Source organism: Astatotilapia calliptera, chromosome 10 (assembly GCF_964374335.1).
Source record: "Astatotilapia calliptera chromosome 10, fAstCal68.1, whole genome shotgun sequence".
NCBI classification, from domain to species: Eukaryota; Metazoa; Chordata; class Actinopteri; order Cichliformes; family Cichlidae; genus Astatotilapia; species Astatotilapia calliptera.
The window spans coordinates 14,659,865-14,686,501 of NC_137431.1; the positions used below are offsets into that span (position 1 = coordinate 14,659,865).

At 41.5% G+C, this 26,637-nt stretch overlaps 1 protein-coding gene across 5 annotated transcripts in view; it reads right to left on the minus strand.

The window, feature by feature from the left end:
* Positions 1–6,536: 6,536 nt before the first annotated feature.
* The window catches only part of dlg4a (discs, large homolog 4a (Drosophila)), a 63,383-nt gene continuing 43,282 nt past the window's right edge, over positions 6,537–26,637 (minus strand). For 4 of the 5 annotated variants that reach the window (XM_026181401.2, XM_026181400.2, XM_026181399.2 and 1 more), the window contains 19 exons: positions 22,321–22,374; positions 21,613–21,663; positions 20,525–20,649; positions 18,711–18,880; positions 18,431–18,567; positions 16,765–16,909; positions 15,971–16,106; positions 15,708–15,864; positions 15,511–15,613; positions 15,010–15,124; positions 13,139–13,315; positions 12,987–13,029; positions 12,866–12,896; positions 12,394–12,441; positions 12,181–12,282; positions 11,842–12,014; positions 11,088–11,200; positions 10,887–10,978; positions 6,537–9,973 (listed from right to left, as the gene is read on the minus strand). In XM_026181401.2, coding sequence (XP_026037186.1) covers positions 9,867–9,973; positions 10,887–10,978; positions 11,088–11,200; positions 11,842–12,014; positions 12,181–12,282; positions 12,394–12,441; positions 12,866–12,896; positions 12,987–13,029; positions 13,139–13,315; positions 15,010–15,124; positions 15,511–15,613; positions 15,708–15,864; positions 15,971–16,106; positions 16,765–16,909; positions 18,431–18,567; positions 18,711–18,880; positions 20,525–20,649; positions 21,613–21,663; positions 22,321–22,374 — 2,079 coding nt within the window. In that variant the 3' untranslated portion in view covers positions 6,537–9,866. Of the gene's footprint in view, positions 9,974–10,886; positions 10,979–11,087; positions 11,201–11,841; positions 12,015–12,180; positions 12,283–12,393; positions 12,442–12,865; positions 12,897–12,986; positions 13,030–13,138; positions 13,316–15,009; positions 15,125–15,510; positions 15,614–15,707; positions 15,865–15,970; positions 16,107–16,764; positions 16,910–18,430; positions 18,568–18,710; positions 18,881–20,524; positions 20,650–21,612; positions 21,664–22,320; positions 22,375–24,708; positions 25,322–26,637 lie in introns of those variants that run through there. The other variant, XM_080307076.1, reaches the window with a different exon arrangement.

Genomic DNA, 26,637 nt, shown 5'->3' on the forward strand with positions numbered 1-26,637 from the left:
CTTTGGCTATTAGAAGTTGTGTTCTCTTTAAAAAAAAAATAGCATTAGAAATCTGGTGCATGAATTTGTACCATCTCTCTGTCCATTTTGAAGCGCATCTTTCCACGAGATGTGCCAGTACTTAAGTAATGAAATGTGCCACGGATCCGCTCGTTCTTCTGTAAGTTCAGTCATTTTGACCACAGTGTGATATCAAGAGAGCTAATAACATTGCTAAATCACAGCACTGGTGTTTGAGCACAACCTATTTTCTTATTTAATTCATGGCTGTTTTTTCTGGGAAGTCTGGCAAAGACAGCGGCATAAACAAGAGAAAATGCATATTTTAAATCTAAGTGATAAAATGTAAATCAGACATTAGCATTTCAAGCTTGCTAACAAGGCCAGACCAATGCTTAATTTGGGCAGGGCGAGACCAGCAATTCCCGTTCTCCTGGGGTCAGCTGTTTCATTTTTGTTGTTGTTGATGTAATGTCTGTAAAGCAGAATAATTAAGTAAAACATCTGGGTTACTGTACATCCACTTCCAACCATCAAATGATCCAGCCCACTGACAACACAGCACATGGTATATCACCCAAAATCCGAGGTTAAGGATCTGCTGTGTCCCAGAGAGAAAGACTGAAGAAGAAAAATGGACAGTTGAGTCAGAGGTCAAGTCTCAGCTGCAAAAAACCTGAGTATACAAATGTCAGAGGATGGATTGTGAAGATGTGCAAACGTCTGTAATGAGCTATATGTGAACATGATGAAGAGAAGGGGTCTATATTCTACATATCGTGTGCACAACAGTAGTATTTGTTTACTTGCTGTGAAAGTTGTTCGGAAAATATAAAGGTCAAATGTTAGAAAAAGCATTGCCTGCATCTCTGTGGATCTCACTGGAGTGCAAATATCGTACAAGCAAAAAGTCAACAACTCATCCCGACTCAGTAACAAAGCCTTTTGCACATTTTATAGGCTAAGCGTCAAACTTTATTTCTGTTTGTTTGTCTGTTATATACAGTAAGTGGTCAGAGGGTCCAGACAGCATGCATTCAGATGCCGCTTGAGGGTGTCCATATCATCAAAGCTGTCATATTTACTGTATTCAATGCATGAAATTCTTCTTCTTCTTGCAGCAGGAAGATGCAATGGGAGCTTCAACAGGAAAACATAAAATGAGAAATGTCCTTGTGAAGTTCAATTTGTCTTTAAAATATAAATCTAAAACTTCTAAGACCTCCAGAGTGTGAGCCAGAGGAGCCTTTAGACCAGAATGACCCACTAAAGGTAGAAAACAAAGCTATTTGTCAGCCGCGTTTTTTTTCACACCCCGTTTATTGTCGACGCCGCTTAGTTAGGACACCTGAATGTCATCCCTGTTTTAGTGATTGCCATGAAATGTTCAAAACCTGTGAAATGCAGAGCTTTGTGAGACTAGTAGAGCTAGTTGTTTTGAGGATTCAAACATAGACGCGAGCAGAAGATGTACTTGGATAAATGTCATGGAGCCATAAAAACGTTCCTGCCAGACTTCTAACGGTGTTGATGTTGTATGTAAAAACGCACTCAAAGCAGGTCATTTTACTGTCTTTGGCAAAGCAATGACACTTCACGGTCACAGAGAATTCACCGAAGCTGTTAGTTTGTCAGCTGGTTAGTCCTTTCGGTCTAGAATGAAAACTGGATGTAAAGCTGCAAAAATCACCGCCACAAAGCAAAAAATCATACCGACCTCAGCGGTGTTTTGACTTTTCCCTCAGCATTAGCCTTGAGGTGACCGCTTTCTATCTTTTTTGTGTAAAATGTGTCAAAAAAAAAAAGTGGAAAACTGAAATATTTGTTTTTAAAACATCGCTCATGTGATGTATCTCACTGACCTCACTGACACTGGTGATATCATAGACTGTATATAAAGCATGAATGTAGCCACACTGCCCACATCTTGGTTTTTGAAGCCAAGTCTGAGAAACCAAAAACACTGCTTATCCAGTAGCAACTTGTCACTCACAAGTATAGCCACACCCTAAAGCGTACTCGGCTTAATCATACGTTTTTACTCTAAATAGCACCATCATTTACAAAATAGACACCTTGCTGTATTAGATGGAACTTCAAACTAGCAATTGAGACAAGAAAGTCACCAGGTAAATGTTTATGGAGGTATTAAACTAAGGGAGAAGTCGGAGAATTTGATCATAGAGGTTTGTAGAACAAAATGAGAGCGATTACTCCCTGGTGGCCATTAGAAAGAATGCAGACTAAATGCACTTCACCTTTCAGACCCAGAATCTGGACCCGTCTGTGGATCTTAGGTAATCGACTTAATTTGCTGATTTGAAGTATCCCTTTCTCCGCTTTTTCTTTCCTTTACTAAGTTTATTTTTGTGGTTTTACATTTAACGTCTCTAAAATTATGAGATTCAGTCTGATGTCAGTATTGGGAAGGGAAAAAAAGTAGCAAAACCCTGGCTTGTTAAAAGTCTGGCATTCAGGATTTTGCTCAAGATCACTTAACTAATCATTTGATGGTCCAAGGATGTCAAATCACCTTGCAGTCAATAGCAGATCAAACTTTAGCTGATCTTTAGCATCCTCAGGTTTGTCTAAGTCCGGTCAGCCTGACATTCAGTAGATGTGAACTTCTAACTGTCTTAAATTGTTTTCACAGTGACATAATGACACAGAGCATGTAATGAGCTAAAGAGCTATTTACACATCAGGAACAAGTGGTAAAAATGCACATTAACATTTTGTAAGCCAAGCTCTACTGGCAGAGCCACGCACGAGCTTCTATCTTGACTCACTGCACAATCGGATATTTTCAGCTCTGCTTCTCTTCCTTTTCTGAAGCAACAGAACAGGAGCCATCCACAAATGCCCTAAAATGTCTGCATGCTTTCATTATCTATTATTTTCCAGCTGTACACGTGTGCATTTGGTATTTTGTGTATTCCTCAGTAGGCAAACGGGGGTATTAAGCAGAAATTTAAAAATGCAAATGCTGGCATGTTTCTGTGGGCCATCATCCTAATGGCATCGTACCTCATCACTAATACTACAAAATGAAACGTGTGCATTTGGCTCAGGTGACATTATAAGCTTTCACTGGTTAAGCTCTGTTTTTGCAGATGCAGCTTAGTAAAAGTGACACCACAAGGCTGTACTCTGAAATCGCTTTCGTTCTCTCGGGTTGGCAAAACCTCACGGTGCAAAATTAAAATCTTTTCCACGTCGCTGTTTTTCGGCTAAATAAGCACGAGGTAAAATTTCTCACAAACCGCCCTTCCTCACTTTAATTGGGTGCGCATGGGTATTCAGTTTGGTTTTTTTCTCTTTTTTCAAGAAAAGTAAAATCACAATCCATTTCAAATCATTATCACAAAAAGAAACAAGGGGAAAAAACACATACAAATATTTTTGATGGTTGTCTTGACTGCACTGTGTGTGTCTGTGTGTGTGTGTGTGTATGTGTGTTTTAAATGAGCCCTTAAGACTCAGAGAAAAGCAAAGGAACCCATTAGACTTAACTGCAGGAGGAGTTATTATCTTGGTCTAGGGATTTGGGATGACAGCTGTTTTCACACCGGTGTAAAGTGTCATCGTAATGGCAAAAATCCTGCACCACACCCTGCCCATCATCAGTCTGAGGATGAATCATCTCATTTTCATGCAGACAGTCTGATACATGGATAAAGAGCAATGAAGCATCCAAACTGACATCATCCAGATTTACTAATACGGCACGTGATAAACAATAGAGACACGAACAATTGAGCAATGAACTCAAAGTCATCCTGCACAAACAGCTAAGCTGGCACCAGGTGGGGCCTCGGGGGTGCGAGAGCATAACGAGGAGAAGAAGGGATCAGTCAAACACAGCGGGCTGGTATGAAATATGAACGAGGAGGAATGGCTCTGCGTTTGATCCTCCACTTCAGGCTGCCGCTGTCGTGTTGTAATTAAGGTAACAAATGATACTGACAGTCGTCTGTTAGAGCCGTATGTTTGGCTGTGTGACTGAAGCATCTCGGTGAAGCAAGCCTATCGCTGACTGTTCCTGGTGAATTTTTTTTAAGACTCCTGGATGCCTGCTATATTATCATGTAGATGTAAGAGGATTAGCTTAACCAAAGAGTTACAGCTGTTCAGACGAATACAGGCATGCCTTTCTGACAGCTCATGCAACTGTAAAAAAAAAACAAGAAGAAAAAAAGTGGGCCTGTCTACTGAAAATATCCCACTGTTTTCGTAAGGCTACCCCTGCTGAAGTTAGGACTAAAAGTAAAGGTTCCAGGAAGACCACAGGAGGGGGCCTTCAGGTCCATTGAAGGCTTTTGGCTTTGAGTTGTGCGATAGCTTGTGTTGTACTGAAATGCTTCACCGGTTTCCCCGTACAGAAGTTCAGAGGTTTGGAGGTTGCTTTGAATACCTAGGAAAAAAAATATTCTCAGTTGAATCTTCTTTCCAGCACTCACACGTCAGCTGTTCTTTCATCCAAATCCAGCAATGTCACTGCAGCTCTGTACAGCAACAGGTAAAAAGAGGCACTGCTCCCTCATCGGCCCATTTTGAAGCCCGCTGTGAATAATTGCCGGTGGAACGCGACAGACTTGCAACTCATAATGACTATAGGCTCCATTGCACAGAGTTATAAGATCAAACAGTCTAACGATTAATTTCCTTCCACCAGATTTCACATTCTTCATATTTGGAGAGAAATTTGATTCTAATAACTGGCACGATTTAATTATTACATTTGGAAGCGTTCATTCCTCATCCCTCTGTCGTGGCTCTGCCAGAAATCTGGTTTGGTCCCTGTGTTTCTGTCTCTCTTGCATTCTCCCTTCTGTTTCTGTGGGTGTTTCTGTGTATCTCTGTGTGTTTGCGTTTCCCTGGCCATGGCCACTCCTTTCCCTGCCCGAGGTCCCTGCGGCCGCCACACCTGCACGTCCTCTTTCAGTCAGCTTCAGCGGCACACCAACCCCTCGGTACTCCTCCGAGGCAGATCGCACGGTCACCTCCGCTGAGCCTCCTGTGTGTGCCAAATCGCCTGTCTGCTCACTGTCATCTGCTTGTCTGCAGACAGATGACCACCAAACCATTCTCTTCGCCCACCTCCCTGCTCAATCACTCCCTCGCTGCTCAATGCATTACTCTCCAGCTTGCCATTTAAAGACTACTCACTCCTCAGCCTCTACTCAGTCCACCATCTCTCAGTCAATAAATCTTTTAGACGTTTTCCCTTTGACTTTGTGCTGCTTTTGGGTCCGAGTGATTGGTAAATCATAGCACCCTTTTTTGTTTAAAAGGAACCCCCCCCTCCCATCCTGGCAGTAAGACGGGATACATGCACTGGAGTGTTTGTACATCTGCGAATCAGGGTTGCAAACCATGAATCACTTTAATGATTAAAGAGAGAGTTTATTCACAGAGTCGGTTTCTTAATTAGGAGGAAATTTCAAATTCTAACTTTGAAGTAAGCAACTTAATTTTGTTGTTTTTTTCCCCCCTCTTCTCTCTCCCCGCATCTATCCATCTGTCAGGCATCTGGCTTCTTCGAGAGTCCAACTGTGCATTCTTACACCAGCTTGTGGGTATATGCATTGCGTGCCTTGGTACATGAAGTAGACATGATGACTGATAGGAGGATAACAGAATCATGTGGATGTTAGTAACCTGATGGCTGTAAGACTTCACCGTTTTGTCAGCTCGAATCCTGTTTAAGGTGTTTGATGGATGTTCTCTCATCCTTCTGCCTGATTCTGTTTGTCACTTGTAGTTATAATGCATCAGGCACTGGGCTCGGGTCAGATAGAATAACAATGTTCTGTATTTCAGGAACCGAATAAGTGGTTTGAGATAAAATGTAATTTAAACCACTTAACTTCTTTCAGTAACTCTTATTAAGCTCTACAAAGGTGATATGTTTTGATTCTGCTCAAAGCTGGGATATCTTAGGGAAAATGGGATTTACACAAGCACAAACAAAAGTTCAGTGGGTTGCTTGGTTGCACAGCAGGAGTTTGTAATGACCTGCCCATTGGCAAGTCAGTAAGCTTAAAAGCTTTCTGGCGGCGATAGTTAATTTGTGGCTGCATAATAAGAAATAAATTCAGAGTTCATGAAGAGAACGAGCTCAGGTAATAAATAAACGTGGCATTTGCGAGTTTCTAATCCAAAGAGGTTAAGCAATCACAGGGATATAGCATCACAGCGGCCTTACACGCAATCTGAATGTCTACCTACACACAGTCAGGCACTGCAGCATATCATGCGATCAAAAGAAGGGATCCTCGTGATTGTGTGCTTTTCTAAAGAGAAAATGGTTCCCCCGATGAGTGAAGGCAGGGTGGGGAAGCAACCAGCAAATAAGAGCCAGACCAAGTCTGTGCAAATACATCTGAGTGGAGCTTGTGTAAGCAGCTGTAAATGGAGAATGAGTGCCCTCCTCTGGCCGGACTGTTATTTTCTTCACCTGTGGAACTGGGGTGGGAGTCCAACTATTAACAGGAACAAGCAAACAAAGGAAAAAAAGAAGGCTGCTGAGTCCATTTTCAGAAAGCATTTTTTAAATTAATTTTTATTATTTTATAGCTAATTTACAACAAGCGCTTCACTGAACTGGAACATTTTATTTTGCTTGATACTGTCATTGTTAAATATATTTTTCTGCATCAGCTGACTCTGTTGTAACTTTGTAATCAGTCTTTTCTGTAAAAATTCATATACTTTATAAGGAATATCACACTATGATAAGGATGGCTGAGAGAGATATTAAGAAATACACTGAACCCTCAAATAAAGAAACCCAAAACATATTGTTCAATTCATGGATGTGTCGCGGTGTGTCGTAGTTTCCGTGAGTTCTCTCTATGTGTAAATGTTAAATGCATGTGTGTGGACGTGCTGATATCTCCTTGCGTGTGTCGTTTCTGTGTTTGAGCAGTTAGAAACTGGGCTGTGGCTCTGATGGATGCTGCACTTGTACCAATTCAGCAGTGTGAACGGCTAAAACCTAAACCCACACGGCACTCCAACAACATATTTACAGCATTTCTGGCCAAGACCCGAGAGTTCTCTCAATGTGAAAAAATACAAAAATATACAGACAGGTGATGCAACTGGTGACAGTTCTGAATAAATCATACATATACATATATATATATATATATATATATATGTATTTCAAACAGAAATTGATAGTCGTCATTCACAAGCTTCAGCTATTCCAAACCGAGCCAACAGAAGCATGTGAGCATAAAGTAAACAAATATAAATATGAATGGTCACTTCCATCGATACTTCCACCTTTACTCTTTTAATTCAGAACAAATCATAAGTAAATACAAAACACATGCTCTTAAAATCTTGACATGGGGTCCTCCTGCTTTCGCTCGCCATCTTTATCCCGCCGATACCTGTAGCATATAATGCCGTCAGTGCAAACTTTATACAGTTTAAATCTTAGACCCATAAAACCATCTTCATTGCATAACATCATAGCAGTATTGCACTACATCTTCGCGTGCGTGTCTCGCTCACTCACACACACACACACACACACATTACAACCATAAGGATGGATGTTCTCATATAGCATCGCTTCTATTTTATACACGACACGCGCTTTCTTGCCACTCTCGCACACAAGCGGCAAACACATACCCACACAGTCACACAGACGCACGCAGCTGCATTGCACACGTGTTTCAGTTTGTCTTCAGCGCGTACGAGAACACGTCGTGTGTTCTCGGTTCTAGTGTGAGGTCTGCTTTACGTTGACTTCAATGGTTCAGTTAGTTGTGTGTAGCTTTCTGCTGCGCTTTGCAACATGAAAAATGGGATTGTGTGTAAATCCAAAAACCAAACTGCAATATTACCCCCCGCCCCCCCCCCAAAAAAAAAAATCAATGGAATATTATTTGGAAATGTTAATTTTTTTTACAGACTTAATCCCGTTAGAAATTGTCATAAAAAAGATATATATGCATATATATATATTTATATATATAGGCTATTTATTTGTTAAACATGACTTAGCTTTAATTTGTGTGGACACGGGAAGGAGAAAGAAGCAGGGAAAACTGGAAGAGAGAGAACGGATAAAAGGACATATTCCTCCCACACAGAGGAGTCCCCGCACATGAACGAGCACCACCGTGCACACGCAGACACACACACTTACACACACATACGCCATGGCTTTTAACTGCGACCACTGGAGACGGTGTGTACGTCTGCGGCAGGGGAAGGGGGGTATCTTTTGGAAGAATGACCGATGAGTTTGCTGTGGTGCGATGAAGCTAAGAGCTCTGCTGTTTGTGCCTAGAGAGATAACATTCATCCTGGATGCTGACTAGCAGGTCAGAACAGCCAATCCGCTTGTAGAGGTGTGCTAGGTTACAGCTGAGTTTACGACCCTACGATTGTGTGTCTGTGTGTGTGTGTGCGGTTGTGTGTGTGTGTGCCGCTGTAAGGGAGTGAGGGTGTGTGTGTGTGGGTGCATGAGTGTGTTTGTGTGCATAAGAGAGTTGAGGCTAAACTACACGCCAGAGCATCTAGTATGCTCAGCACTGGCCTCTCATGACCATAATCACATGATCATGTCTCTCTTCTCTTCTTGAGACATGCTAAAAAAAACCAACTCCTTCACTTTTTTCTCCTTCCTTTAGATTATTATCACGATTTTCTTCCTTTGTTTTTCTCTTCTCTCTCCGTTGTCTTTGAGGATGCATGCAGAAATTCAGCGTATGAGGTTTTTAGCAATATAATTATTTGAACTGCCTTTAAATAATGCCTTGCAATATTCAACATGGGGTGACCCGAACAAACGTCAGTCTTGGCCTCTGAGGTGTTATTCTGAGTTCACACCCAGAACCAAGATGAGAATCACAAAAAGAAAAAAAAAAGAAAAGAAAAAAAAAGCGGGTCTTTGCTGAGAAAGGACTCCTGGTCACGTGGGACTCAGCTGGATCTGGGCCCCTGTTCTCGGTCTTCCCCGTTCCTGTCCTGAAACAAGGCAGAGGTGGCAGGACGAGGAGGACAGAAAGCCAGGAGGTGATATAAAAAGAGTGGCCACTGTCTTTTGTTGTTTGTTTTTAAAGTGAGGGGGGACCTCCATCTGAGACATCGGTGCACTGAGGTGTTCAATGTCGGCATGAGACTCGAGATGGCTCTGTAGGTGAGGCGATAGCACCTCAGGGTCCATCTCTGCAAGGTCATCCTTTATTTTCTTTCGAGCCCTGCTCAGAATTAATGTCTCATGTCCACATACATCTAGACTGCTGTGTTGAGCTCCAGGTGACGTGGGCTGCAGTTCACACCCAGCATCAAAATGCAACTGAAATCCGCCTGAAATAGTCACTTCATTTGCTCCCTATCTGGTGGGAAAGTGCACCTGTATCCAAACACAGGTTAAACACATTACATATACACAAGTTATTATCTGTGATTTGGATATTTGCATCCCCCCCACCCCCACCAGCACCCAGTTTAGGGTGCAGTCACAGCTGCATCTAGAGCTGTCCACTCATGTATCCGAGATGCATTTTAATGCAAAGTGTGAACTGGGTTGGCTTCATTATAGTGGGATACTGGTTTAGTCTTTTCTCTCAGTCTCTTTATACATCGCTGCATTTACATCTGTGTCAGAGTCTCTCTCCTTTTTATTTTTTATTTTTTGGTATCGTTCTTTGCCTCGCGGTGTCGCTGTGTTTTGTCTTAGTATGCGTTTATCTCTCTGTGTCATTCTCAGTGATTGCCTAAGCACTGACTTTGCTGGAGGACAGACAGGCAGGCAGGCGAGGCTGGCTTGGCTGTGAGGGTGAAGGGTGGCGGTCGATCGGTGGTTGTGAGGGAGGGGTGGTCGAGCGGGTGCAGCATCACAGCCTCTCCCGAGTGGGGATCCAGATGTAAGGCCCTGATTGCTCCTCAATCACTGTCTTTACTTTGTGATAGACCTCTTCAAAGCTGTCCCCTTCCACGACAGCTGCAGCGGGACACAGCATGTGCGACAGAAGGAGAGAAAAGAAAAGAACAAATAGAACGAGGTATGGGTTAAAGAAAAAAATGACACAGGCAGCAGGAAATTAAGAGAAAAGAGCAAAGACAGGAGATGAAATTGAAACATTGGTTGGGTGGTGGCGTGGGGATAAAGAGAAACAGGGGAAATGACAATTTAAGATATAATCAATTATGAATATAGTTTTACAATCTGTGTACGACATCAAAGAAGAGGCACATTTACATCAGCTAAGTAGTTCTACACAGTTTCCCACGTGCTTTGAGTGGTTGATGAAATGTCACACCCCCCCACTGTTCATGATTTGTTAGAAACTGTAGACAGTGTTGAATTTGCTGTGAAACCTCGCATTCATATTCTGCCAACTGCTGAGATTTGCCCTAAATGCATCGCTTAAATGTTAAAATGCCCTGAGTCCTCCCAAAAGGCATTCCTTTTCTTATTCAGATTGTTCAGTCGTGCCAGTACAAACGGGAGCGCGGAGCCCGGTCGCTGGCATTTGTTGGCATTAAACAAAAAAAATCTACGAGAGCTACAAGAGGAAGTTTGATCACCTTCTAAAGTGTGCGTACGAGCGCCAGCAAAACACGGTCAGCCTGTTGTTTCTAGAATCTTGTAATGATAAAAGAGATGATTTTTTTCCATATCAAATAGATTATGAGTAATCCTACATTTGAGTGCAAACACAGACGCATAAAATCCTGTTTTTCCATCTGGTTCTGCCAAAACCTAAATGTGAATCCCTCTGCTAAGAATACAGTGATAGACAGTGCATTGAAAAAAGCTTACTTTTTTGTTGACTTTACATTTAAAATGTCCATGTAATTAAGTGCAATCTAAAACCAAACCTCGTGCACATGTGATTGCTGCATGCTCTTACCAGTAAAACACTCTAGGAAGTCTTGTTCTAGTTTGAGGGCTCGGTCCATTCCTTTCCTGGCCTGCTCCTCTGTCAGGCGAGTGTTGATTTCTCTGTTAATCAAATCAAACAAATATAAAATCACACCTGCTTTCAAGCTGTAAAGAATAATCATTGTCAGAATTTTTTTTCTAAATGCATATAGAAGATTTGAGCTCATACAGGACATTCTCCAGCGACTTGGGCCGCACAAAGATGGCAATTGGGTGAAGCTGAGCTGCTTGTAGTCTGCGCACAGCGTTGGCTGAGACATCCAGGATGCAGTGTTTCCCCTGCTGCTCATGCATGCAAGCAAGAACAGAAATGATAAGTAAATACAAAAATAGAATGTTATTTTACTAATGAATATTGTAGGTTAATTGAGCTTAAACGAGCTTATTACTTAAACGGAGCATTGCTGTTATAAAACACAAAGTGTTTTTAGTGCAAACGGATTCATCATACTTAAAGGGGTAAGAGTTTTTTTCCCCATGTCTTTTAGTATTATTTATCTACAGTGTTTTGCGTCAGTTGACCAGTTTTGAAGAGATATCTGCCATTAGATATCTTAAATATTTGCCTTGTGCTTCAAGCTCCTAAAAACTGTGATTTTGTGGTTTCTGAAAGAAGCGTTACTACTGATGTTTCACCACACAGCCCAAGTGCTATTTAGTATATTATACATGATAGAAGGTCGAGTCTGCACATATCTACTCAAACCCAAACCCATTTAGATGAATAAAAAGCAGGTATAGAGGTAAAATATGTAAATATATTTGGGGGTAAACTGTTCCTTTAAGTAATGTCCTTGTGCCTGACTTCATACTCTGGGTACTAAAAGCCGTGGTTTTTATGGCATTATTTTTCAATATCTCAATGAATCTGGAGGTAATGATCCCATTTTACAAAACCCATTATCCAACACGCTGCTGCACACCTGCTCAGCCACCTCACGGACACTCTGGACACTCGTGCCGTACAGGTGACTGTTGTACTGTCCGGCCTCAATGAACCGATGGCTCTGGATGTCCTTCTCCATCTGTTCCCTGGAGGACACAAAGTGATAGTCTCGCCCGTCCACCTCATACTCCCTCTTGGGCCGCGTGGTGTCTGTCAAATGAAGAACAGAAAGCGCACCTCATTTTGAATCTCAGCATCACCTCTGTCTGATGCACTGCGCACACATCGCTTTAATATTGTCGCATTGTGCAGCGGTGGCAGCAAGTGAAAACTGGCGAACACATCTGTCTCCGAGACTGACAGCGTAATCACTTACGTGGGACACAAGATCCAAACTTATCGGGGAACTCAGACAACAGGTCATCATTTATCCTGTCCTTCACAGGACCCAGAATGATGATGGGCCTTGCATAATGTACTTATCATAAAGAGAATGAAAGGATAAAGAGAGAGCGGGATCATTCACAAAAGAGAAAATCAAAACAATGAACATTCGTATAAAAGCCTGAAAGTGCAGACTTCACCTTACCTTCCACTTGGGTAACTGTCTCATAATTGTGTGAGGCTTTATCTCTCCCTGGTGAGAGAACACAGAAGCGTTCGGTTTCTTTTTGCCTTCTTACAAATGACACGTTTGCATCGGCATGCGCGTGTTTGTACTTATATGCAGGGCAGATGATGTATCTTCAAAGGTGGCAGCAAATGTATGAGATATCATTATTGGCAAGGTGTTAAAGGCGTGACTGTTTGACGTAATGTGTGCTTTGGATTATAGCCTTCTGGGAAATACTGAAGGAGAAGTCTTAGATTCATATCTGGCAGTCAATGATCTGCTCAAATAATAGTGGAGAGGCATTTAGAGATATCAGCAATGCCAAGAGTAGAGCAAAGGTGATGATAACACTGCTTTGTTCACACATTTGTTTTAGTTCCAGCTACTTGCACCTTTAATGCATATTACTAATCTCTTAATGGATGCAAAAGAGCATCCACCGAATTACCTTGTGTGCTCAAGCTGTCCCGACCAAGGTCCTGTAACAGAGACAAGAGCAGATATTTACCGATCAGGACACACTTTGAATGAACTCCCCTCCTTCAGAAAGCTATAATGAACAAACGTACCCTCTCTTTGGTGTTAACACGAGACCACTCTTTTCTTTCCACCCTGTAAGGAAGAAAAATGTGTGACAAAGGTGAGACAACCTGTCATTAGCACTGAGCTGCAGTGCTTTACTCTACATTTCAGTAAGTTTGCTACATATAAAGTGTCTGACCTGTGCTTGCTGGGGATGAAGCCAACCTCTTCAGCCTCATTCTGCGGGCTGACCTTACGGGCCTGCCACCACTCTTCATCTCCGCAGTCCAACACGTGCAGCACGTCTCCAAACTTGAACCCAAGTGCTTGACTGAGAAAGCCACAGTCGGCAGTTTTATCATAGTCAAAAAGAGCCCTGGAAGGAAAAAGAGGATTTCAATTAGGCATTTCATAAAAAGCCTTTAAATATCTTTTTTTTTAAAAGCCACTGATATTCCAAAAACTGCGCTTTTAGTATATTTTAATGTGCATCGTGATAACAGAAACATCCGTACAGTTGGAAACGTTACATTGTAAGAGATGTGTACTAAAAAAGTAATTTTTGAATTTTAACAAGTGTGCTGACTAAATGGAGAGAGAGGACCAGAAACATGCTTGACATTTTCATAAAGACAAAGCGGATAGGAATAAAACATTGGAGGTACGCTGCTATACTGGCATTTTTAAAAATAATTGTTTTTAGCCACCTGTGGCTAGCACTGAGTGCCCCGCACGACTTCAGTTATTCAGAAAAGAAGAATTTGTATGAAATATTGGATTTAGCCTAATTATGAGCTTTAAAAGCATGACTGACAGCGTCTGCTTTCCATGTGCCAGTGGACGTATAACACACTGTGTGAAATGTAACCATGAACTGCTTCTCTTTCCAGGATTTTTTTCGGTCAAGCAAAGCATACCTTGAATACCAGCGACTAGTCCTCTCACCCACACTTCTTATAAAGACCAGTGTGTATTCTGTGCAGTGTGATGTGGTGTTTGGATGTTTGCTTGTTGGTTTTTGGCTTAAAGTATTTCTGCAACCTGCAGTGATTTTGAAGATAATTTGCACCACAAGTACTCTTTAGTTTGTCTTTAATAAACATAGCTAATAAGTTGGTTGGTGTAAATCTTTAAATGGAACATTTCAGAGTAAATTCAATGTGGGTCGGTTGCTGTGTGGCTGTAGAGCTTAGTTTCCATGGATTAATCGTGACATTTTTATTTAACTGCGCAGAAAATAAAGAGCGTTTCAGTAACGTTGTGTTGACTGCTCTAAATGATTACCTTCAGTATACACGTGAGCCTGTTGTATACACAGTAAACACAGTAATGCAATGATGTCCTGCTGGTACTCCCTGTAAATCTAATATTGGCGGTGAATACATCAAATGGTAGCTAAATGCATATAAAGGCCCAGGAATCAATAATAAACACTCTAATGCTGTTGACTGAGACATATTTGCAGACAGATACTTTACATTTTTCCTCTTTATTCTTCTTCCTCTTAAGGCTTGTAGTTTTTGTGATTTTTGTATGTCTAGTGCTCGCCTTGTCATTTTATTTCTCTATTCTTACTTCATATTGTGTGCCTTTGAAGCCTGACTATACATTGCCTTTGATAACGCTTCTACTTCTACTCTTGCGGCTATAGATCCTATTCTGACTTTCAAAACTCAACACTTCAACTGAACGAGGCTTTGCAAATGTTTCTTTGTAGCAGTTGGCAGCATAATGTCGTTCAAGTGGAAGGATGGCTGAGTTCAAATAATGACATTTTCTTTAGTTAAATATGCTTGACATATTTTTGGCTTTGTGCAGGTAGATTTTTAGCTCTCTGACTCAAAATACTTTAAACAACATTAAATGGAACTAAATCTGCATTATTTGAAGTATTTGAAACATCCATACTATGCTGCAATATAACCACTCTTATTAATGATAAAAAGCTGTGGATTTCTGCTATGCTGCAGTCAAACGATGCATTAACCCAAAAACCGTATCCTCGAGCCACTTTGATCTCATCCTATAAGGCTAATATCAAAGGTAGTTCTTCTGCTTTTAGTGTGAGACCTGATGTAGAAGCCTCTCTTTGGATTACTCCTTAGGGTTGTCGTCCCAGAGCCCATGCTGCTGTTCATCAGCTGTTCCCTCAAGTCATGGATCTTAGCCTCGAAACGACTGTACTCTGCAACAGAGAAACACAAACATATAAGATTCCATATTTTACTCTCAGACACCTAAAATGTTTGCTTCAATAATAATAAAGATCTTTCTCTTTTCCATGTCTAGTCCTTCAGTGGCTGAAGCGTGGATAAATGGATTTAGCTGCAGATGTTTGATCTCTTTGTTTCAAAAAGAATCTAAATGAGAAATTACTAAGTCATTGTTTTGTTCTTTGCCCATCGCCTACATTTCCACCTTATTTAAAAAGTAGTCCTACCATTGCATTTAGTCATTTTCTTCAAAAAGAGATTTTGAAGCTTATTTTAAAGGCCAATTTTTAGACTCATTGCTCAAACAAGTTTTGCAACGTATAAAGTTCTTTGTGAGAAGGTCTCTCAGTAGTTTTACCATCGGGTCGGTACTGTGCGATGATGGTAACTGTCTGGCCAGCGTTCTTCAGTGCTGCAGCTGCCTGTTCGTGTGTGGCCATACGCAGGTCCACGCCGTTTACCTGTCACACACACACCATGACTGTTAACACCTGACGACCCAGTGCTGCTAAGGATTACATGACTACTTGATAACATGAAGAAAACTGTCATTACACTGAGGATCTGATCCCCTTTGTGCAGCTCTCCGCTGAGATCAGCTGGACCGCCTGCCAGGATGAAGGAGATAAAGATCCCCTCGCCGTCCTCTCCTCCGACGATGTTAAATCCCAAACCTGTGGAGCCTCGGTGGATCAAAACTCGACGAGGCTCTCTGAAAAATCGATGAAGGAGACAAAATAAGTTTTATAGGGCTAAAATGCCCCCATAATAATAATAAATAAACAAGATAAAACTGCAGTTCAAGGATCATTGCTCACCTGGGAATATCATCATCTCCCATCATGCCGTGTAGAACAGGAGAAAATCGACTCGGTGAGGTGGGAGTGAGGGCTTGCGGGTAATCAGATCCGAGATAGTTTGGGTGGCTAAGTTCAGTATCCATATGGGAATATGCTGGAAAAATAAGCACAAAACCAAATGAGGTGTAACATACCAAGCACATGGATTTTATTGTACTTCAATTTTCATGCACTTTTTTCTTGGTTTCAGGTCACAGGTTGCACTGCAACTTAAGAAAACACCAGAAAAATAGAAAAGGAAATACTACGGAAGTAGCGGAAAACAAATCTGTGTTTTGGGGGGAAAAATAACAAGACAAAAGTGACAGAAACCAAAACACGCTGAGACACGCTCAAAATAAACAGAAGATTCATCAGTGTAGTACAAGAGAAAAGGGGAAAGTAACGTGTTTTAATACTGTACATACATGTTTGCTATTAGACTTTTACTGTTAGCTTGCTATTCCATTAAGTTTCTGTCTCCCAAAATCACATCTGTTGTGTTTTGTGAAACTTTTTTCTGGTGAAATTTGTGTTTTGTATTTTTGTAGCTCTCACTTTGTAGAGAAAACTGGTAGAAACTGGTTCTGAACTGAGCTTTTACTATTCATAGAAATCCCACAGTCATCTCTAGCACTTAATAAGACTTTTTCTCCCTCTGTTCTATTTTTGACAGCTGTTCCAAACACAAAAAGAGCAGGTCTTGTTTTTAATAGCTCAAAGTTCTCTTTAATACGGGGTGAGGAAATTTGGGCAGAAGGATGGAGGCTTACTGCTGGTGAGGTCAGGAGGGTTGTACGAGTTGGTCAGGAACAGGTTGTTGGGCTTGGCCACCCTGAGGTACACCACCTCGGCTGTGTTCTTCAGAGCCCCCACCGCATCCTCGTGCATCACATCCTCCAGACACACGTTGTTCACCTGATTGTTCGCAACAAACAAGGAAACACAGGTAAGGTAACAAAGTGCAAATAAGAAGGCTGTCACCTCTGTGACTTCATTATGTGTGATCCAGCAGCACTCATGGATTAGATTTAACAGAGACATTTAGCAGCTAGATTCCAGTAATGAAAGCAAAATTATAGTTTAGTCCGTGGAAAGTTAATACATGTTAGGGAAAGATGTTAATAACATTAATTTTTAATGGTAGAACAATAAGTTTTAAGAGATTTATTGTAACACAGACCAGTTTGAATAATACGCTAAGTGAAGTTGCTCCATGAGAGAATCTCTCTTTGTCTAAAAGCGGGAGTCACATTCATTTCCATCCATGGGCTATATTCAGCCCCATGAGATATCAAGTGTGCCAGGCCAGTAAAACCACTTCCTAATAACTTAGAAGAAATATACACATCTAAAATTCTCCCTGTTTTTTACTGTAATAAGGTACAAGATACATTTGGAAAATGTTCATATTTTATGAAGCATCCAGGAGTCTGAACCTTTTGAGGTCCTCTCACCCTCAGCTGGTCTAGGTGGATCGCTGCCCATCCCTAAGCCTGGTTTCGCTAGAGGTTTCTTCCTGTTAAAAAGGGGTTTTTCCTTCCCACTGTTGTCAAGTGCTTGGGGCAACACAGGGTAGTCTGATTGTTGGGGTCTTTCTTCTACTATTTCTGGGCCTTTAACTTCCAATGTAAAGTGCCTCAGGGAGACTGTTGTTGTGATTTGGCGCTATATAAATACAACAGAATTGATTTAAATGCATATACATCGTAAGAAAAACAATATCCTCCAAATTCAGTCAGTCTACTGTTAGTATAACCAAACGCTTTGTCAAATGTGGAAAAATCGCATCAGTCACACTTAGCAAAGCGTTCCAGATGGGACCCTGTGGAGGGCTGGTTCTGGCTCACTGACCTCATGTTTGACACCTCTGATGCAGAAATTAGAGTATAAATCGCTAAACTCAAATTGGTTTAGACACCTTTAAAGTGGACGGGAAATGCAGGGAGAGAAACAGTTGGAATGACAAGTTCCAGCTGATTGAGAGTTAAATCAAAGAAACTGTGGCTGCGTGGTGTTAACTGTAGGTTACAGAGAGAACACATAATGTATTTTTTAACAAATTCACAGGGAACAAAAGGATGCTGCCACATCCCATTCTGAGTTAAAGCAACGGCTCAGACACCATTTAGTGGGAACAGCACCATTTTGAAGCTGGTGGTGTTGAGCTGTGTGTTCCCCAGCAGGTGGCAGTAATGCTGCTTAGAAATCACTCTGGCATTGTTGTAGTTAAGGCTCACTCCATCCTACACATCTGTTAACATATTAATGGCTGTAATGTCAAACCATGAAAACTGAGAGCTGTAATTTATCTTGGCTCTTGATACATCAGTGCCTCATATGTGCGCAATGTGTGAGTGTACATACGGGTGAACACGAATCCATGTATGAGAACACATGTCCCTGCATGCTGGAAGCTATTATATGTGAGTGACTGACCGCTAAGATCTTGTCTCCAATCTGCAGACGCCCATCTTTATGAGCTGCTCCGCCTTCAATGATCTTAGTGACATAGATGCTGTTATCTCCTGGTATGTGCTGGTTCCCCACCCCTCCAGCAATGCTGAAACCTAATCCTGAGAAAAGGGGGAGCAGAGCGTGAGCAAAGGAGGTGCAGGTTAACACAGAGTAGATTTGCTAAATCCAGAGGGCACAGCTTAGCATCCGTAAGCCCACGCAAAAGCCTTGATGCTTTGCACCAGTCCTCGCTTGCACACACCTTTAGGCCCTTTGATGAGCTTGATTTCAGTGACTTTTTCCGCTGCTGGTTTTCTGCGGAGAACGTAGAGGCGGACGATAGCACCTGCCTCCTTAAGAGCCTCCACAGCTTGGCTATGTGTCACCTCCCTCACGTCCACATCATTCACAAATAGGATGCAGTCGTTCACACTAAGAAATGGAGAGAGACAGAGAGAGACTGTGGGCGCGAGAGGAAAAAATACCGCATGAGTTTTTGTTTTGGTGAAGAAGTTTGGGTGTAATCCTCCACCAGACGAGGTCAGGAACAGTCAATCTCCAGCTACAGTCGCGCTGGGGATCCAGTTTCACTGCAGACTTTTTTTTTTCTCCACTTCTCAGTGACTAAGATTAAAGAGGGTATAATCTCTTGCTCTATTGATTTAGCACCGGGGGAAAGCTGCAGTATAGCTTCTTTGTGTTAACCGCTCATAAAAAATTATGACGACTTGATAGGTAAAGCGAAAGTGACAGCCTGTGTGTATAGGAGAAGCTGATCTTCAGCGATGAAATTGCTATTTTCAGACACACACATTTTTTTCCCCCTCCAGGGCCGTGTTTTCGTGATTCCATTCATGTATTCAAAATGTATTTTATGGCCATGAAAATGATGATGCGTAAATAGGACTGAAATTATTCTTGCAGGCTGCCGGAGCTTTAACCACTGAAATACATCGCTATAGTCAAATCCAAAGGGACCCAATCACAGCTGACATCTTCATGCAAATGATGTTACATCATCCGAGCTGCATATTATCTGCAAGGCTGCATGTAGGAAAGATTTAAAACATTTTTATCATGCAATGTTTTTTTCAGCCTCCACAGAGCATCTGTATATATTTATTGATGCACTGTGTTGATTTGAGCACAACCTTTATTAAACGTGTATGTGTAGGGGACTAAATATTCCAAATAACCGTCATTTAACTGCAAAAAATAAATAAATCAGTTACTTTGATGGAAGAACCTTTTAACAACCACGTTAAAATAAGCAGATAGTAGCTTAATCAAAGACCAAGGACAAAAAATATACTTGCATTCAAGCAAATATGAGCATTTTCATTAGGTCTTCTTCAAACTCATCATTCCAGATGGAGGTTTATAGGTCAAGTGTAAAGAAGACGATGCGTCTGTGTTAAAGCACAGTGACAGAAATGGATCCTAAGTGTTGTTTTTTTCCCACAGAAAGGCAAACTCTGTACTACATCCTCTTATGAAAGTGGCAAAACATGCATATTATTACATATTCTTGCAACAAGCATGATTAGGATTCCATCTTTTTTCATTTAAATTTAGGCGCGAACAGTTCTTTTCTTCCAAAAAATATGTTGCAGCTTGCCGCTACATGTTTTGTCCATTAAGTGAGAGTGTGGAGATTTATGGCACTAACCTTGACACACAAACCACATTTTAAACTTGCTTTTCCATATCGTTAGTTTAAAGTGCGACCTAATTTGTCATATACAACATATTTAAGCCTTACTTTACTTCTTTTAAACATGGCATCAAAATGCAAAAAGACCTTTAAACATGTCGGGGAAGAAAATACAAACTCTTAGCTAGGCTAAGGCATGCCTTTCTTGAGTTAAACAGACAGATGCTCTTACATGTAGCTCTGAAGCTGAGCAGACTGAACGAGCAACGAGTTATGTACAGTACTGTGTTACATTACTTTGCACTTAAAAAAGAAGACGGGAGGCTTTGCTTAAGCATCCACTTCTCTTGTCTTGGGTTTTGGAATGTATGTGCGTACAGACTGGATTTGTGTTTATTGTAGCTCGCTGTGTGCGCTTTTACCTCAGCCGTCCATCCTGAGCAGCAGCTCCTCCAGGTATGATTTTGGTGATGAAGATGCTGGGGTCATCGCCCACGTGAGGGTTGTCTGTTCCCCCTGCTATGCTAAAGCCCAGGCCTGAGTTACCCTGCAATTCAATGCAAACAAAGCACACAGTTATTCATGTGCAAGAGAAAGTTTTCCTGTGACTGCATGCAGTCCTGTGAAAAAACAAAAAACACAGCTCTATTGAGCTCTTGCAACAGCATTTTAATAAGGCTGATGTCTGTACTTTGACTGGGACATTAAAATACCCTCTTTTTCTCTCTTCAAGCCATTCAGTTGTAGATTTGCTGCTGTGCTTGGGGTCACTGTTCTGTTTCCTGATCCGTTTGGGCTTTTGCTCACGTTTGACTCTAGATTACTTTAGTAAACAGTGGAGTTTATGTTTGACTCAATGTCATTAAGGTGCCTGGGTCTCATGGCTCTAAAACAAGCCAGTGCTTGACAGTTGGCATGAGGTGTTGGGCGCTGATATGCTGTGTTTGGTTTGGGCCAAAACTTTCCACTTTGGTTTGTTTACATAAAACTTTGCAAACCTTTACAAAGCTGTGTTGCCATGTTCTTTTTACAGAGAAGAGGATTTCTCCTGGCAACTTTTCCAAATATGCCATACTTGTTAAGTCTTTTTATAACTGTACCGTCATCAACCTAACATTTAACTCTTGGATTCTTGGGAATTTCTCTGAGCCTTGCACAGTCTGACTTTGGGAAAATTACCGCACTCTGTTATCAACAGACCAGCAAACTGCCAAAACCTGTGCTTTTACTTGTTGAAAATCACTTAATCACGTGCATTTGATTAGCAGCGCCTTGCTGCTACTTAATTCTCTTTGTCATCTGAAGGTTTCGTGTTTCCATGTCTTTGAATGACGGGAGTGGCATTTATAGATATATCACTCACAGCACTTTTACATTCATGCATCCATAAAAAGCTTGACTTTGACTCGCTCTAACTTTTAATCCCGATGCTGTCCATACGATAAGAATCACAGCGCAACTGGACTGTAAATGTGTAATGAGGTTTAAAAGATCACATCATGACACTCACTCTCTCCAGTGTGATTTCCTCATACTCGATTTCGCCTTCTGTCCCATTCACCTGTCAAGAAGACATCAGTTTAAGGGTGGTGTCCCTGTAGACCATTTTTGTCACAACCAGTCAGCTAAATTTTATCTCTAGCATTAGTCCCGTGGACCGGATCATCATATGTGCACTATTGACTGCTGCACTGTTCTTTCAGTCCCATTCTTCCTTCTGGATGAACAACTTGGCTCCACGTCAGCTTTACCTTTGCAATTACAGTTCAAGAGGACGAGGAGATTTAAGTAACTTCAGTCTTCAGTGTTTTGGTGTCTGACCTAGAAAACAACTTCTCTTCATGCAGTAGTGGTGCAAAAATGCTGCTGCTGCTCTGTGATTGCAGGCATTTCCTCATTCTCTACACAACTCGTGATGATACGGTCACTGCTTTTCCTTACAGATATGACACCATTTCAGAACTCTGAAGCAAATTAAGGAATATTTCTATTCTCCCAAATGTATATCAAACAAAGAAAGCTAATTTAATTAAAATGGAGGAAAAATTCATAACTGTTACCGTGCAGATTAAAACAGTGTGCAAAGCCCTACCTGCAGGGTGGGAAAGGAGTGGAATTGAACTGATAATGTACAATGAATATGAAGGCAGTTAAGTTAGCCATGTGGTTAAGCCTAACGTAATAATACAATAAAGGGAAGATTAAACATAATCCTTACATATGGGGAGCCATCGAGTGTGTCAGTGTTCACGACCACTGGAGGAGTGTTTCCCTGGAGGCAGAGAGAAAGGAAACATTATTAAGAAATAATGGCAGAAATTCAAATGTGAGGCAAGTCTCGGCTGAGCTCTCAGTGTACCCTTGAAACCTGCAGTCGCAGCCAAGACTGATGACCATTTTAGCTGTAAGCTGTGATGACACTGCTCTCACTATGCTTTGGTTATCACTCTGCTAAAGGATGGAGAGCACTGCTCCTAAACCATTTGTTATCATCCGTCCATGATGGACACAGAAATAATTCACGCAGGCCCTTATACTCATGGCCATGGTTTTATTTTTGCTCTAGCTGCTAGTTGAATTACAGAGCTGATGCACTAAGTGGTCATCTCATAGATATTGCGGATATGCCTCCTGCCCATCGTTTCAAAACAAACATCTCAGTATTTCGTACATATGGCAATTTCTGTGGAGAGTCGGAGGATGATGAAGACACGGTAAACTGGTGTAATGACAATGACACACAGCATGATTAGCCCATTTAGTATAATGCCGGCTTGCTTAATGGTCGGCAATTCTGTCCTAAACCATACAGCAGCAAAGCTCACAGAGCCAGATTAAACCACAGCATTTCAACAAGTTATCCATCAGGATTAAAGTGATGTAGAAAATAGCACAAAAAGCAGCAAATCAGTGGGTGGACAGGATTTTTGGCGTGGACGTGGGTTGGATTTACCTGCCAAGAATTTTCTTCCAGCTCACCTGAAGTGTCACAGTTTATCCACGCTCTTTTATTTCACTTCAGTTTCATTCATACAGCACCAGCTCGCCACAGCAGACATCAACACTGTACTCTCGTTCTTTCATCATTCTTTCTGGGATTCACTCACATCTTCAGTCTGTCGCTCTAAAATGCGAATACACTGTTGACCGACTCCCTGTGCAAACGCCATTGTTCATTTTTTTTTGTTACTGTTCTTTAGCACACGCTGATTAGCATGGGGAAGACACTGTGCATCCAAAAGTGCTTACAGAAAAGCAAACAGCAGCACAAAATCAGCCTGCTGACCTTCACAGACCTGACAGCTCTGACACACACAAACAGCTACGCGGCCAATCCAAACACATGCGCTTTCAATAAAATGGCTTCATAATCCTAGCCAGTGATCTTTATGGGATGCAAAGGGAAGTTATTTGTTTACACTCTCTAAGACGTTCAAGCTGAGCCAGAGGAAGAAGTGTTATCCGTTTATTCATATTTTCTCTGAAAACAACATCTGGATGTGATTCACTGTAGAAATACATTATAGCAGTGCAGCAGCTTTTCAGCAGACTTTTAACAACATGCATTTTGACTGATCACAGCAGGAAATGCAGATAATTTACATTTTGTTTGTAATGGTTCAGTTTCATTAGGCGTTCCATGGCGCAGCAGGAGAAGTGCAGGGGTAACTAATGACATTAATGAAGCCTTTGTTTCACTCTGTGTCCCAGAGCTACCACGCACTATAACAAAATCCTGGCACAGCAAATTATTTCATTAACAACATTATTTATATCTGAGGAGCCAAAAAGTTCAGTGAAGCCTGCTCCTTTTAAACATGCTGGATGTGTGGAATTGCCCGACGACTCGGGCAATTTCACAAAACGTCAGTCCTCCTAAAGAAAAGACACAAATCTCTCTTCTGACGAGTGTTTCAACTGCTCACTGTCTGATTGCAGCATCGCCTGTGCACGGCTTCATCACGCACGGTAGCCGCATCCAGCGGTGCTACTGAACATTACGTCAAATTCATCCTTATCTGGAGAGAGAAATAATGAGTATAGCTAGCAGAAATCTAAGCCTAGTGCAGGCAATTTCCCTGCAGGGATTTTGACAGAGCTCTCTTTCTGTCTCTCCGCTCTGTCAAGTCTTTCGACATCAGGGCGGTTAGGATTTACAGTGTTTGGCTGCTCTTGCCCACCTATATTTTAACACCACCTATTCAGCCATCCCTGGCATGGCTCTATAGGCAGCACCGCCATCCATCAGCAAACGGACACTAATGCATTTACAATTCAAGCAGGACTTTGCAAATTTGCATCACTACTCACACACGGCCTGAGCAGGACTTGATTAGTATTAGCAGATCTGATTACTCGAGCTCACTGTGATTAAAATGTCTGTTATGAGCTTTAATGGCAGCAATTTGAAAAGTTAAAAAAAAATCCCGGTGCCTTTTAAATCACACAATAACACAATGCACATACTTTAAAATATTTAAATAACAAAACACACTAATGTAATATTCTGTGCCGGTGACATTTTCATTAAAATCTGTGCAACTATGCTGAGGTGAAGTCATACAAACAAACAAACATGAAGTAAACATGTTTAAAACATGCCTACCATTTTATGATGCCGACGTTTCTTGCCCTTCCGCACATTGTTGAGGAATCGGCAGCCCATCTTTTTGGCGTACCACACAGACATAAACATTGTGCTTCTGTCCTTAGATGTCAGTCACTGATATTCAATATTACACCCTGTTCAAGTCTTACAACGATATACAGACACACTGAAAGTGTCAAGGTGTTTTTTTAGAGTACCCTCTGCAAGCATCTTCATTCAAATTCACCACAAAGTACCACCAAGGTATTGTTGCCAAGCGAGCCATTAGGTCTAGGCCCTGCCATAACAGTAAGCTTCCACAGTGGATCAATTAAAAGATACCTGTTTCAACTTAAGATATTACACTTGAGCTTTACATTTAACTCAAATCTAATCGAACCCTGCTGGCATGCTCAAGACATGCAACGATTTCATGTCCAGAATCACAGAAAGAGCACAGCTCAGTAATGTTTTCCTCCTGTTGAGTCGGTGCTGAAGATTTCATCCACCAAGGCTGAGGCTGATCACTTGTTGCCAGTAAGTCTTGTTGTTATCTGATACCCGATCATCCACTCTTCGGGAAGCCATCTATCCAGAATAAAAAGAAATAGATCCCTTCATTCTCCATCCTCTCTGGTAGTGGACTACGATAGCCGTGCCTCCCTGCTACTGGTCTGTGCTCAGAGAGAACGCAGTTCACATTTTCTGCTGCTACTGTACTGTACCCCTCCCATCCCTGCTGCTGAGAGAAAGAGGAGCAGGCAGGAAAGTTTGATGGCAATTACTTAGCTGTCTCACTGTATAATGTCTACGCTGGTGATGTGAAAGGCTGAGGAATTATACTTTGACTGAACTTAAGAAGGACAAGTGGCGCAAACTGGCCTCCCTTTTTTCTTAGGGAACACTCGACACTGAAAGGTTTGTGAGTACTGTACCAGTTCTAGTAAAAAGAATGAAGCCTGAACACAGTAGTGACAGCTTGGTTGGAAAAAAATGAAGCTTGCCATGTGACGTTTTTGCCAGACCTGAGCTGTTTTTGAAAGTCTGTATATGTCCATAAATTAGGGCCCTTCAAAGGAGATTTTTATTTGCGACGTGAGGAGAAGCTGGAGTAATTGCAGGGCAGCGTTTGCACATAATGAACAAATCCTCCTTTTAATTTCATTAAATTTATTTAATTTCAGCTCAATATTTGTGTCTCTTCTGCTCTCTTCGGCTTTCTGCTTCACCATGTTAGCGCTGCTTCATTCAAAAACAGCAAAAACAGCAACAGAGAGTGGCTGGTTTAACATTTGTTTATCTTGGTTTAAGATGCCGATGCCCTCGTGTGACGTCCGCTCACTGTGAATATTGTTTTTTGCAGCTTTACTGCAAACACAAATTATTTTCAAGTTGGGCGATCAGTATAAAACATCATTTTACATAAACTTATCAACAACGTAGCTGCCTGCAAATGCATTTTTGTTTTGTTATGATGAATATAATTGTGTTGAAAATAACATTGAATATAATAATATTCTCTCAAGACATCTCTAAGAACCTTATTGAAGGACCTGTCATCACTATTGACAGCAATACTCTTGACCGAATATGGAGTTGAAGAAAAGAGGAGGGGTTTGTTTGCCATTTTTACCTTGAATAATTAAACAGGACGTGAGGTTACTATGAAAGCACACCACCATGTACAGAAAAAAAGGCTTAAATGATCCTTTTTCCAAGCTTGTGCAAGCTCTCTCTTTCAGAAAGACAGATGGATTGGCAGGCGTGGAATATATATGCACAAATGCATGCACGCACACTGAACAGACTTAAGCAAGGACATGCTGAAGGACAAGCTGTCAGCAAACGTTCTCATTCTGTGAAATAAAATCCCTCCATTTACCTATCTAATATTTTCGCCCTTCTGCAAGGCCCTCTCTATCCTTTACTCCGCCATTCAGCACGAAC